The sequence below is a fragment of the Bubalus bubalis genome, chromosome 11 (genome assembly GCF_019923935.1).
Source record: "Bubalus bubalis isolate 160015118507 breed Murrah chromosome 11, NDDB_SH_1, whole genome shotgun sequence".
NCBI classification, from domain to species: Eukaryota; Metazoa; Chordata; class Mammalia; order Artiodactyla; family Bovidae; genus Bubalus; species Bubalus bubalis.
This window is the reverse complement of record NC_059167.1, coordinates 58,167,622-58,179,604: the sequence shown is the minus strand read 5'-3', so window position 1 is coordinate 58,179,604 and position 11,983 is coordinate 58,167,622. Positions and strand designations below refer to the sequence as shown.

At 43.7% G+C, this 11,983-nt stretch overlaps 1 protein-coding gene across 1 annotated transcript; it reads right to left on the bottom strand.

Annotated features, from left to right (window-relative positions):
• Positions 1-6,517: 6,517 nt before the first annotated feature.
• On the bottom strand, positions 6,518-7,723 carry LOC123328312 (NADH dehydrogenase [ubiquinone] 1 beta subcomplex subunit 8, mitochondrial-like). The gene has a single exon (XM_044925539.1). It carries the CDS (start codon positions 7,049-7,051, stop codon positions 6,518-6,520), a length of 534 nt encoding a protein of 177 aa, XP_044781474.1. The 5' UTR covers positions 7,052-7,723.
• Positions 7,724-11,983: the final 4,260 nt, after the last annotated feature.

Sequence of the window (11,983 nt, the reverse complement as noted above, 5' to 3'; positions counted from 1 at the left end):
ATTCAAAAGCAGAGACATTACTTTGCCAACAAAGGTCCATCTAGTCAAGGCTATGGTTTTTCCAGTGGTCATGTATGGATGTGAGAGTTGGACTGTGAAGGAAGCTGAGTGCAGAAGAATTGATGCTTTTGAACTGTGGTGTTGGAGAAGACTATTGAGAGTCCCTTGGACTGCAAGGAGATTCAACCAGTCCATTCTGAAGGAGATCAGCCCTGGGATTTCTTTGGAAGGAATGATGCTAAAGCTGAAACTCCAGTACTTTGGCCACCTCATGCGAAGAGTTGACTCATTGGAAAAGACTCTGATGCTGGGAGGGATTGGGGGCAGGAGGAGAAAGGGACGACAGAGGATGAGATGGCTGGATGGCATCACTGACTCGATGGACGTGAGTCTGAGTGAACTCCGGGAGTTGGTGATGGACAGGGAGGCCTGGCGTGCTGCGATTCATGGGGTCGAAAAGAGTTGGACACAACTGAGCGACTGAAGTGAACTGAAACAAGATGTTCAAGATTCCCTCCAGTTCTAAAATTCTCTGATGAGAAGGTAGTAGAATAGGGGGTCAAGGAGAGGTGTGCTGTGCCACAGAGTAGCAGCACCTGCATCGCTGCGAGCATGTTAAAACTGCAGGCTCTAGGGGGAGGAACCCAAGATGACCCGAGTAGAAAGACATGGAGTTCACTTCTCCCCCACAAACACATAGAAACATAGGCTCTTGGCCCCTGTCCCAGAAGCTTACTAAATTAGAATCTATATTTTAACAAGATCCCCAGTGATTCATAAATATGTGAATGTTAGACAGCTTTGCTCTATTCTACATAATCAGGAGTGAACCTGCCTACCTATATGCCAGTGGGTCATTTTCCTGCCCAGTCTCTGTGGCCTGGCCAACCAGGAACACAACACAAGAAAAACACGCAGCCTCAGGTGGTAACTCTTTCTGGGAGCCATGCTCCTCAAAGAATGTGATTTGGGGACATTGTTGTCTCACTATAAGTCCCCTTTCAAATTTGTGGGAAATGCCTGTGAAGGCAAAAGTGAGGCCAGATTGGGAGAGAGAGCTAGCTGAGGGGGAGTGGGGGAAGGATATTATTCTTTCAGCTATCAACCAGGCAAAATTTTATAGATGAAATTTCTAGAGGTGAGGTTGAAAGTGTTGAGAAAGAAATTTTAACTTATGTTAGACTGCTAGTCCTTTATTAGGGCGGGGGGAGTAAAACCTGTTGCAGCTCACTTTCTCAGATGTTTGCTATTCTTACCCACATTTCTGCTGTTAGGGGAGGGGGAGTCTAATTTACAAAATTCAGATAAGACATGTAAAAAGACAGAAAGCAGGAAGCAGGCGAGGCTAGGCACAGGAGGCTGCAGCGAAGACCCTGGGAGCTGTGGACCCGTGCTATGGAGACAAAGGTGAGGTTGCCCTGAGCAGTTGGAGCCTGGGCCCCACCATGACTTAACAAGATGTCAGCACAAAGCAGGCATTCTGGCTGGTCACACCCACTCCAGCAACTCAAATTCACCACCTCAGACCCCTGCAACCTCATCAAACATGAGGTTCAGCTGCTGCAGGCTCAGTACCATAGTCTGAAACTTGAATGTGACAAGCTGGCTGGCAAGAAGCCAGAGACCCAGCATCATTATGTGATGTACTACGAATATCCTAGGGCCTCCCAGGTGGCTCAGTGGTAAAGAATCCTCCTGCCAATGTAGGAGATGTGGGTTCAGTCCCTGGGTTGGGAAGATCCCCTGGAGAAGGGAATGACTTCCCACTCCATTATTCTTGCCTGGAGAATCCCATGGACAGAGGAGCCTGGTGGGCTACAGTCCATGGGGTCACAAAAGAGTCAAACATGACTGAGGAACTAAGCACAGGAAATATCCTGCAGCTTTAACATCAAGATGCACAAGCAAGCCGAAATCTTCAAGAGGCTGAATGGGATAAGTGCCAGGACCCACCCTACCTTTCCCCAGAGCAGTAGCAGCAGTTCTTAGGAAACATCCAGTGGGCTAATAAGCAGGTTACAGTTCCTGAGCTGAACTCCATCATCTGACAGAAATTACAAGCCCTCCAGCTTCCCAGCTGCAGGCTCTCGCCCTGCCCTGACCCCACCACCTGGGGAAGCTACAGCCCCTTCACTGCTGGGACTTAGCACAGGCACTGGCCTCTTCTTACCTGTCTGTGTTCCCTGGCTCACCTCTCCAAGGAAGACAATAACGGGCATGATGGTAGTACCCACCAGAAGGATTATGGCAGGTAAGAAGTCAGAGAGTGGCCAGCTGAAATGCGGAGGGGAGGGGACAAAAGGGAGACAGACATCGAGAAAGAGCCAGGTTCATCGTAAGACATGGTATGCTCATTCATTTCAGTTCAGTTGCTCGGTCATGTCCAACTCTTTTCGACCCCTCATGTCCAACTCTTTGCGACCCCATGAACCACAGCACGCCAGGCCTCCCTGTCCATCAGCAACTCCCAGAGTCCACCCAAAGCCATATTCATTGACTCGGTGATGCCATCCAACCATCTCATCCTCTGTCGTCCCCTTCTCCTCCTGCCCTCAATCTTCCCCAGCATCAGGGTCTTTTCTAATGAGTCAGCTCTTCACATCAGGTGGCCAAAGTATTAGAGTTTCAGCTTCAACATCAGTCCTTCCAATGAACACCCAGAACTGATCTTTAGGATGGACTGGTTTGATCTCCTTGCAGTCCAAGGGACTCTCAAGAGTCTTCTCCAACACCACAGTTCAAAAGTATCAATTCTTTGGCACTCAGCTTTCTTTATAGTCCAACTCTCACATCCATACATGACTACTGGAAAAACCATAGCCTTGACTAGACGGACCTTTGTTGACAAAGTAATGTCTCTGCTTTTTAATATGCTATCTGCTACTGCTGCTGCTAAGTCGCTTCAGTCGTGTCCGAGTCTGTGTGACCCCATAGACAGCAGCCCACCAGGCTCCCCCGTCCCTGGGATTCTCCAGGCAAGAACACTGGAGTGGGTTGCCATTTCCTTCTCCAATGCATGAAAGTGAAAAGTGAAAGTGAATTCGCTCAGTCGTGTCCAGACTCTTAGCGACCCCATGGACTGCAGCCTACCAGGCTCCTCCATCCATGGGATTTTCCAGGCAAGAGTACTGGAGTGGGGTGCCATTGCCTTCTCCAAATATGCTATCTAGGTTGTTCATAACTTTCCTTCTGAGGAGTAAGTGTCTTTTAATTTTATGGCTGCAATCACCATCTGCAGTGATTTTGGAGCCCCCAAAAATAAAGTCTGACACTGTTTCCACTGTTTCCCCATCTATTTGCCATGAAGTGATGGGACTGGATGCCATGATCTTAGTTTTCTGAATGTTGAGCTTTAAGCCAACTTTTTCACTCTCTCTTTCACTTTCATCAAGAGGCTTTTTAGTTCCTCTTCACTTTCTGCCATAAGGGTGGTGTCTTCTGTATATCTGAGGTTATTGATACTTCTCCCAGCAATCTTGATCACAGCTTGTGCTTCCTCCAGCCCAATGTTTCTCATGAGGTACTCTGCATATAAGTTAAGTAAACAGGGTGACAATATACAGCCTTGAAGTAATCCTTTTCCTATTTGGAACCAGTCTGTTGTTCCATGCTCAGGACTGGCTAAACTCTTCTAGTATTTATGGTAGCACCTATTGCGGCCCTCACCCTGCCAATGTGCCACCCCCGACTTTGCTCCTACCCTTGACTCCTGGCCTTCCTCCTCTCCCCATGCAGCCTAAAAGGGTGAATACCTCCTCAGGCCACAGATAAGGCAAGCTGCACTCTAGAAATGCAAATGGGAGGGCAGGTTAGAAGGGAACAAAATGTCTAGCAGGTCAACACCCGCTGCAATTCCTGGACTCACACACGTGTAATTGACATCCTCCTGTGAGCCCCTCCTGGAACACCCCACCTCCTACCCTGGCACTGCATGCAACCACAATGTTAACTGACCCTGCTGTACTGGAGTCCCCATGACCCTCCCTCCTCCACACTCGTCCTCCACTACTTCCCGATGCCCACGCCCACCTGGTTATCTCCCCTCACCCAAGAAAGAAAGAGGGATTGGGGACAACATGTTTAGATCATGGAGCAGAGTGGGGCAGGTGATGACCCAGAATTCCCTTTCTCCCTTTCCCAAATAAAGTTGTTGTTGTTCAGCTGCTAAGTCATGTTTTTGTAACCCTATGGACTGTAGCCCACCAGGCTCCTCTGTCCATGGGATTCTCTAGGAGAGAACACTGGAGTGGGTCAGTATGCCCTCCTCCAGGGGATCTTCTTGACCCAGGGATCAAACCCGAGTCTCTTGATTCTCCTGCATTGGCAGGCAGATTCTTTACCACTGTACCACCTAGGAATAAAGATGAAGGTACTTTAAATAAATAAATGCAATAAAAATAAAAACCAGTAAAAAAATTTTTTTAATCTTCCCGGACCAAAAAAAAGTCTTCCCAGACAGAAGAAAATCTTGCTATGTTTACTTCAAGAAAAAGAAGCTCCCAGTTTTATTCTTTTACAGCACACTACTGAAATAAAATTCTTAAAGAAACCCTAAGGCCCCTGGGTATTGTACGGGTGAGTGTTCATTACAAGAAACAGATGATGGTCTTCCTGCAAATATTCCTTCTGCTACTTTGGAAATGTGCCATACTTACTTTCTCTTCCACACTAAAACTGAACTTTATATGAGAAATGTTTTTGTAGTTATTGTGCATAGAAATTATCACTGGAACAATGTTTATAACTTGCCCAGTTTTACAAAAGAAAGAAATACCTAGCTAAGAAGGATAACACTTTTCATCTCAGTACCCATAAATTAAATCAAAATTTGGCAGCCTTGCAAATAGGCTTCCAGGTTGCCTGGCCCTAGAACTAAGGACAAGAAAAAAGTTCTCTGCAGGTCCACACACCAACCTCTACCCTCCAAATCCACCACACATATCCAAGAACACCTCCATTTATTTTCTTGATTCCCAAGGATAGGTGAACCAATTCAAAACACTAACATAAATTTCTCAGGTCATTATATTTGGAGATTAAACAGATGGGAAAGTTTGGGAGGGAATCTGGTAGAAAGGAGGTTGGAGAGGAGAGGACAAAATAATGGACATGAGAGCATTAGGATGGCATTCTGCAGCAGACACCGTGAAGGCAGGGGTCAGCTGTGCACAACAGAAAGGCACCATGATTGTTTAGAGACCTGAGGGTCAAAGAACAGGGTTCATGCACAGCAGGAGAACAGAAAGGTCAGAGAGTATCAAGTCCACACAGCACTCTGCCTCAGTCTTTTGATGGCTGGCCCAAGCCCCTCCTCTGTATGTACATGGCAGATTGCTGACCCTATTCTAGGCCACTTTTTCTAAGTGGCAGTGAGCAGTGTAAGAAATGAAGATGAGAAGAAAGACTCTTACACAGGCCTTGATTTCCATGGGATCCAGGCCTCAACCTTGGCTGCATTTTCTTTTCTCATTTCAAGGTTTATTTTTTTTTTTTAATAAAGGAAAGTCTAAGTTCTATACATGTGTGTTACACATATGTACATGTTTAAACATGAGTATTTACATCGCAATGTCTTGTGGATACCATGCCTCTTCCTACCATGTCTCTCACATATACCCATCTCTCACAAACAGAATAACCAATAAAAGATTTTTCAGTCTTTGATTTAATATTTCCTGAGTCAAGAATCTCTCTACCCATTGAGGCTGCCCATTTCACTACTTGGCAGCATTTTGAAAAGATAAGTGTTCCCCTTATATTGAATGAATATATGTTTCCATGAAGCACTGCCTTTTTGACCCTCATTCTTTCTTCTGGCTCCAAAGAATCTAATTTTCATTCTATGACACAACCCTTTGGATATCTGAAGAAAGCGATCAACTGCTCTTAGAACTATCTGTCACTGTTCAGTGCATTAAGCTATCCTTTGTCCACATGCCCATGAACTGATTAAATTGTATAAAATTTCTTAGAAAAGCCTGGGCAGGCATTCTCCTGATAAATCCAACATGATAATGCTTGCTTACAACTCCTCACCTTCCCTTATGCTAACTTCCTTGATTAATTGTCATAACGTGTCTTAGCTTGAACTGCTAAAACAGAAGTGTTATAGACCAGGTGGCTTAAACAATAAGGAGATACTAAAATCAAATGGATACAGAAGGTCCTCTTCCACGTTGCAGACTGCCATCTTCTCATTGTATCTTCACAGGGCAGAAAGAGAGAGAGAGAGAGCTCTTGGGTCTCTCACTGGTCCCATGAATGAGGCCTACACCCTCATGATCTGGTTACCTCCCAAAGGCCCCACCTGCTTTTCCCATTACATGGGGAGCTAGAATTTCAATGAATGAATTCTAAGGGGACACAAATACTCAGTCCATGCTGCCACCATAGTATTCACATACTGCCTCCTTCTGGACTTGCTTCTACAACTCCACACTGAAGTAGAACCTCTTTTTTCTTTTTGTTTCTTTTTTACTTCCACAGCACTAAGTTTCATTAGGAATTTTATTAAGGTTCAATCTCCAGGGATGAGAGAGCCACTTACGGGGAACAAAGCCTCCCCAGATCTCATGATGAACCACCAGCTCTCTCTCTGTGGTGGGATTGCAGACCACTTCCAGTTGCCGATCAGTATAAGGATGCAGCTTTGGTTCCACACATGGGCAGGTGAGTGGTATAATTCTCCCCACATCCAAAACATGAATGTCATGAAGGCCGTGAAGCTGCGGAGCTGCTTACATGTGAGATTCCAAGAAACGGGCATGGAGGACGCATCCATACGTTTTCTGATACACACACCCAGGTCCCAGAGCCTTGGTTCACCCCAGTTCAACATCAGGTCTGGGTGGTCCCAGTCACACCATGGATCCCTCTCCTGCTGTGAACTGTCAGGGAACTTCAGGTAGTTGCCATATCCTATGCCATCATCCAGCCAGGGCTCCTCATCTTCCACCTGTATGTTATACTTCTTGGCTATGGTTACTTGTTCTTCTAGGGCCTTGGGGTAGGGCCCTGGGAGCACGTCCTTCATGATGTAGGAGCTGTCCATGCTCCCAAAGATACCGTATTTCACCCTGCCCTCTATAGCCCTCAGTCTCACAGGACCATCCCCTGGCCACTGCCATCTTCATCTTCTTCCCTGGAAACTCTTTATAGACAACAATCCTAACCAAATATCTACTTAAAATCCTATGGTTCTAATTCAAGTTTTTTAATTTTTTTCCTGACAAACAGATGAACATGATTAGCAGTGCTCTCTTTCCTTTAATGAATTAGATGGAACATTGATCACATTATTTTTAAGACTAATGAGTCTAAACCTTGTAAGTACATTAGAATTACTTGGAGAGCTTTTTAAAATCATGATACACAGGCCATATTTCAGACCATTTAAATCAGAATCTCTGGGATGGAAGTCAAGCATCAAGTACTCCCCAGGTAATTCCAATGTGTATCCAAGGTTGAAAACCACCCAGAAGGAGAAGCAAAAAATGGAGGAAGAGCTCTATGAGACAGGCCAATGAGAAATGTGAAGTTTTGGCAGAACGATTTGATGGCTGATTGAATGAATGGTTGGGTGAGGGGAGGGAAGGCATGGTTCTTGATGTGATTTAGGATTTAGACATAAGTTGGAAAGGATGTGAAACTCCCATTTTCAGAGCACAGGGGAAGAACATGGCTGTAGAGACCTATACTGGTCCCTCACCTGGGCCTGTTCAGAACCTTCCCTGGCTGGGAAGATATATCTTTCTGCCTCCTTTCCCCTCCACTGACACTTCAGGCCCCTCTGCTGACCTCTCCTTCTGCCAGCTTAAGGTGGCTTCCACAGCTGCACTGCTGCCTCCCCGGAAATGGCAGTCCATGTGCTGTGTGGCTGTCAGGGTGGCAGGCAGTAGGAAGACAGGAGGGAAATTTCTGCCAGTGCCTCAGTGATTATCTGGCTCATGCACTACAAGGGCAACTCATTTACCTATGACTTCTGAAAGTCCTTATATTTTTAGCTGGCACTCAACTCCTTACAGGAAGCCTCTATTGATCCACTCCCCAATTTATATAACACTTATGCTTTGCACAAAGCAAGAAGGAGGGTCAAGAGATGCATGTTGAATAAATAAATTTGATCCCTCTTCTTTTTTTATAGCACTCATAACACTTATGTCTGCAAATCTGGCTAGATTTGGGTGTAGTTTCTTTCCAGTAGATTCCAGCATCTATCCAGGGCTCTCAATAAATATTTGCTAACTATTGAATAAATAATGAAATAAATAAATATTTCTTTTTAATCTCACAATACCCACTGTAAGACTAACCCCAGAAACATTTGGTTGATTGATGTTAATCCAAAGCAATAAAGTTATGAGAAAGTTAAGACCTTGCTGGGAACTGTAGTGCCCTAAGTCTCCATTATTTCTCTGTTTCCAGCTCACTTGTGATATTTTGAGAATTTTCTCAAATGTACAGCAGCATCAGAAATGTGCATTAGGTGTGGAAAAGCATTAATAAAGTGAGTGGATGTGTGAATTAAAAAAAAATAAACCATGCAGTGAAAGAAATTGCAGATCACTATTTGATAGTGGCCAGTAATGGGCCATTTCCTGCTGCTCCCTGTCTCGGGGCATATGTGCAAAAAGTAAACAAAGGAGGAGGCATGTTTTAAGAGATAATGACTCATTCATATGCTCGAAATACTAATGACAAGTCAAGAGAAACCGATTAAAATAAAGAAAAACAAGTGCTTTTAAGACTTGTATATTATTGTGCAAAACTATTATTAAACTGGACTCTGTTGAGGATGATGGCACTTTGGTTCCTAACATGCATGGAAAGTCCCCAAAATGCAGGTTAGCTTGCATTAAAGGTTAACATTCATGGAATCCTAAAGTTAGAAAGTCCCTTAAACAATCAACAGAGAGATGCTCCTTTCCCTTCCACAGGCCAAGCGTGTACAAAGATATAAGAAAGAATCAGAAAACCTCAGAATATTGTTTAACATTTTCTTTGGAAGTATGCTTCACTCCCTGATCAGACTTACTTTTTTATTTTTAAGAAAAATTTTTTGTTTTTGTTTAACCAAAACCCATGTTGCAATTTAAACCTATTTCCTCATTTGGTTCTCAGAGGTGATGGAACATAACAAGTTAATTTCTTCTTCATGATACATCAAGTAAATCCAAATAAACCTAACCATTCAACTTTTTCTTATGACATCCATTGTTTGCCATCTTTTCCTAAACTTCTGAACTAGAATTACATTCTGGATACTAAAATACTAAACCCTAAAAAATATTGAGATGCTTTTACAATAACTAAGGACAAGAAAAAGGAGCAACGAAATGTACTGTTAAATGTCAATAAAAAAGATGTTTCATATTATTACAAGAAGTTAAAACCCACACAAGGGATTTTGCCTAATAGATAATAAAATATTTGATCAAACGGCAGGAAATTAAAGCAATACTATCCCAGGACATGGAACAAAAGACTGGTTGCAAATAGGAAAAGGAGTACGTCAAGGCTGTATATTGTCACCCTGTTTATTTAACTTATATGCAGAGTACATCACGAGAAACCCTGGACTGGAAGAAACACAAGCTGAAATCAAGATTGCCGGGAGAAATATCAATCACCTCAGATATGCAGATGACACCACCCTTATGGCAGAAAGTGAAGAGGAACTAAAAAGCCTCCTGATGAAAATGAAAGTGGAGAGTGACAAAGTTGGCTTAAAGCTCAACATTCAGAAAATGAAGATCATGGCATCCGGTCCCATCACTTCATGGGAAATAGATGGGGAAACAGTGGAAACAGTGTCAGACTTTATTTTTGGGGGCTCCAAAATCACTGCAGATGGTGACTGCAGCCATGAAATTAAAAGACGCTTACTCCTTGGAAGGAAAGTTATGACCAACCTAGATAGCATATTCAAAAACAGAGACATTACTTTGCCAACAAAGGTTCGTCTAGTCAAGGCTATGGTTTTTCCTGTGGTCATGTATAGATGTGAGAGTTGGACTGTGAAGAAGGCTGAGCACCAAAAAATTGATGCTTTTGAACTGTGGTGTTGGAGAAGACTCTTGAGAGTCCCTTGGACTGCAAGGAGATCCAACCAGTCCATTCTGAAGGAGATCAGCCCTGGGATTTCTTTGGAAGGAATGATGCTAAAGCTGAAACTCCAGTACTTTGGCCACCTCATGCGAAGAGTTGACTCATTGGAAAAGACTCTGATGCTGGGAGGGATTGGGGGCAAGAGGAGAAGGGGACGACGGAGGATGAGATGGCTGGATGGCATCACTGACTCAATGGACATGAGTCTGGGTGAACTCCAGGAGTTGGTGATGAACAGGGAGGCCTGGCGTGCTGCGATTCATGGGGTCGCAAAGAGTTGGACACAACTAAGTGACTGATCTGATCTGATCTGATCTGATCCCGGGACAGGTATAGATGAACAGATCAACAGAATAAAATAGAGTCCAGAGAAGAAAAAATCAATTAATGCTACTACTACTAAGTCATAAAGGTGCCCAATGACAGTACATTCCTCATCGGTGCCAGTATGTCACACAAACCATTTCCATTAAACCTCACAACATCAGAGAATAGGCAGAGCTAGTGCTCAGCAAGGAGATCCAGACCTCTCTGCCCTCCTCTCTGTGCTCTTCATGAAAATATACCAGTGCCTTCACTTTGAATTAGTAATATATAAAACTGTAGAAACAGCCTTGGAGCAATTCGATAAAAAATGTGAGGCAAATAAAGTGAGATTATTTTCTCACATTAAAAAAAAGTTAGATGGACTAAAATCTGAAATGTAAAAAATAATAATAAAATGTACTGTTAAATGGCACTTCCCAGGTGGCACAATGGTAAAAAATCTGCCTGCCAATACAGGAGACACAAGAGACGCAAGTTTGATCCCTGAGTCAGGAAGATCCCCTGGAGTAGAGTATGCCAACCACTCCAGTATTCTTGCCTCGGAAATCCCATGGACAGAGGAACCTTGTGGGCTACAGTCCATGGGGTCACAAAGAGTTAGACACAATTGAGCCACTCAGCACATTTTGTTAAATATAGAACAGTTTTTTAATTTATTTATTTTTAATTGGAGGATAGTTGCCCTACAAAGTTGTGTTGGCTTCTGCCATACATCAACATGAATCAGCTATAGGTTTACATATATTCCTTCCCTCTTGAGCCTCCTTCCCACCTCCTACCACATCCCACCCCTCTAGGTTGTCACAGAGCACCAGGGAAGCCCCTTGTGTCACACCATACTTCCCATTAGCTATCTGTTTTGCACGTGGTAATGTACATATTTCAGTGCTTCTCTCCCTGTGTCCACAAGTCTGTTCTCCATGTCTGAGTCTCTATTCCTGCCCTGCCCATAGGTTCATCACTACCATTTTTCTAGATTCCATATATATGTGTTAACATACAATATTTGTTTTTCTCTTTCCGATTTACTTCACTGTGTACTAACAGGCTCTAGGTTCATCCACCTCACTAGAACTGACTCAAATTTGTTCCTTTTCATGATCGAGTAATGTTCCATTGTATATATGCACCACAACTTCTTTATCCATTCATCTGTTGACAGACATCTAGGTTGCATCCATGTCCTGGCTATTCTGAAGTGAAAGAAAGTGAAAGTTGCTCAGTTGTGCCTGACTCTGCAACTCCATGGACTGTAGCCTGCCAAGCTTCTCTTTCCACGGAATTATCCAAGCAAGAATACTGGAGTGGGTAGCTGTTCCCTTCTCCAGGGGATCTTCCCGACCCGGGAATCAAACTGAGGTCTCATGCATTGCAGACAGATTCTTTGCCAGCTGAGTCACCAGAGAAGCCCTGGCTCTTCTAAATAGTGCTGTAGTTAATAACACTGAGGTACATGTGTCTTTTTCAATTATGGTTTTCTTAGGGATAGAACAATTTTATACTCTGTTCTGTTATAATCTCAGTGAAGAAGGTAATCCCTAGAATGGCA

Coding starts and splice junctions, on each gene's coding strand:
- LOC123328312 (XM_044925539.1), bottom strand. CDS start 7,051: ATGGACAGCTCCTACATCATGAAGGACGTGCTCCCAGGGCCCTACCCC.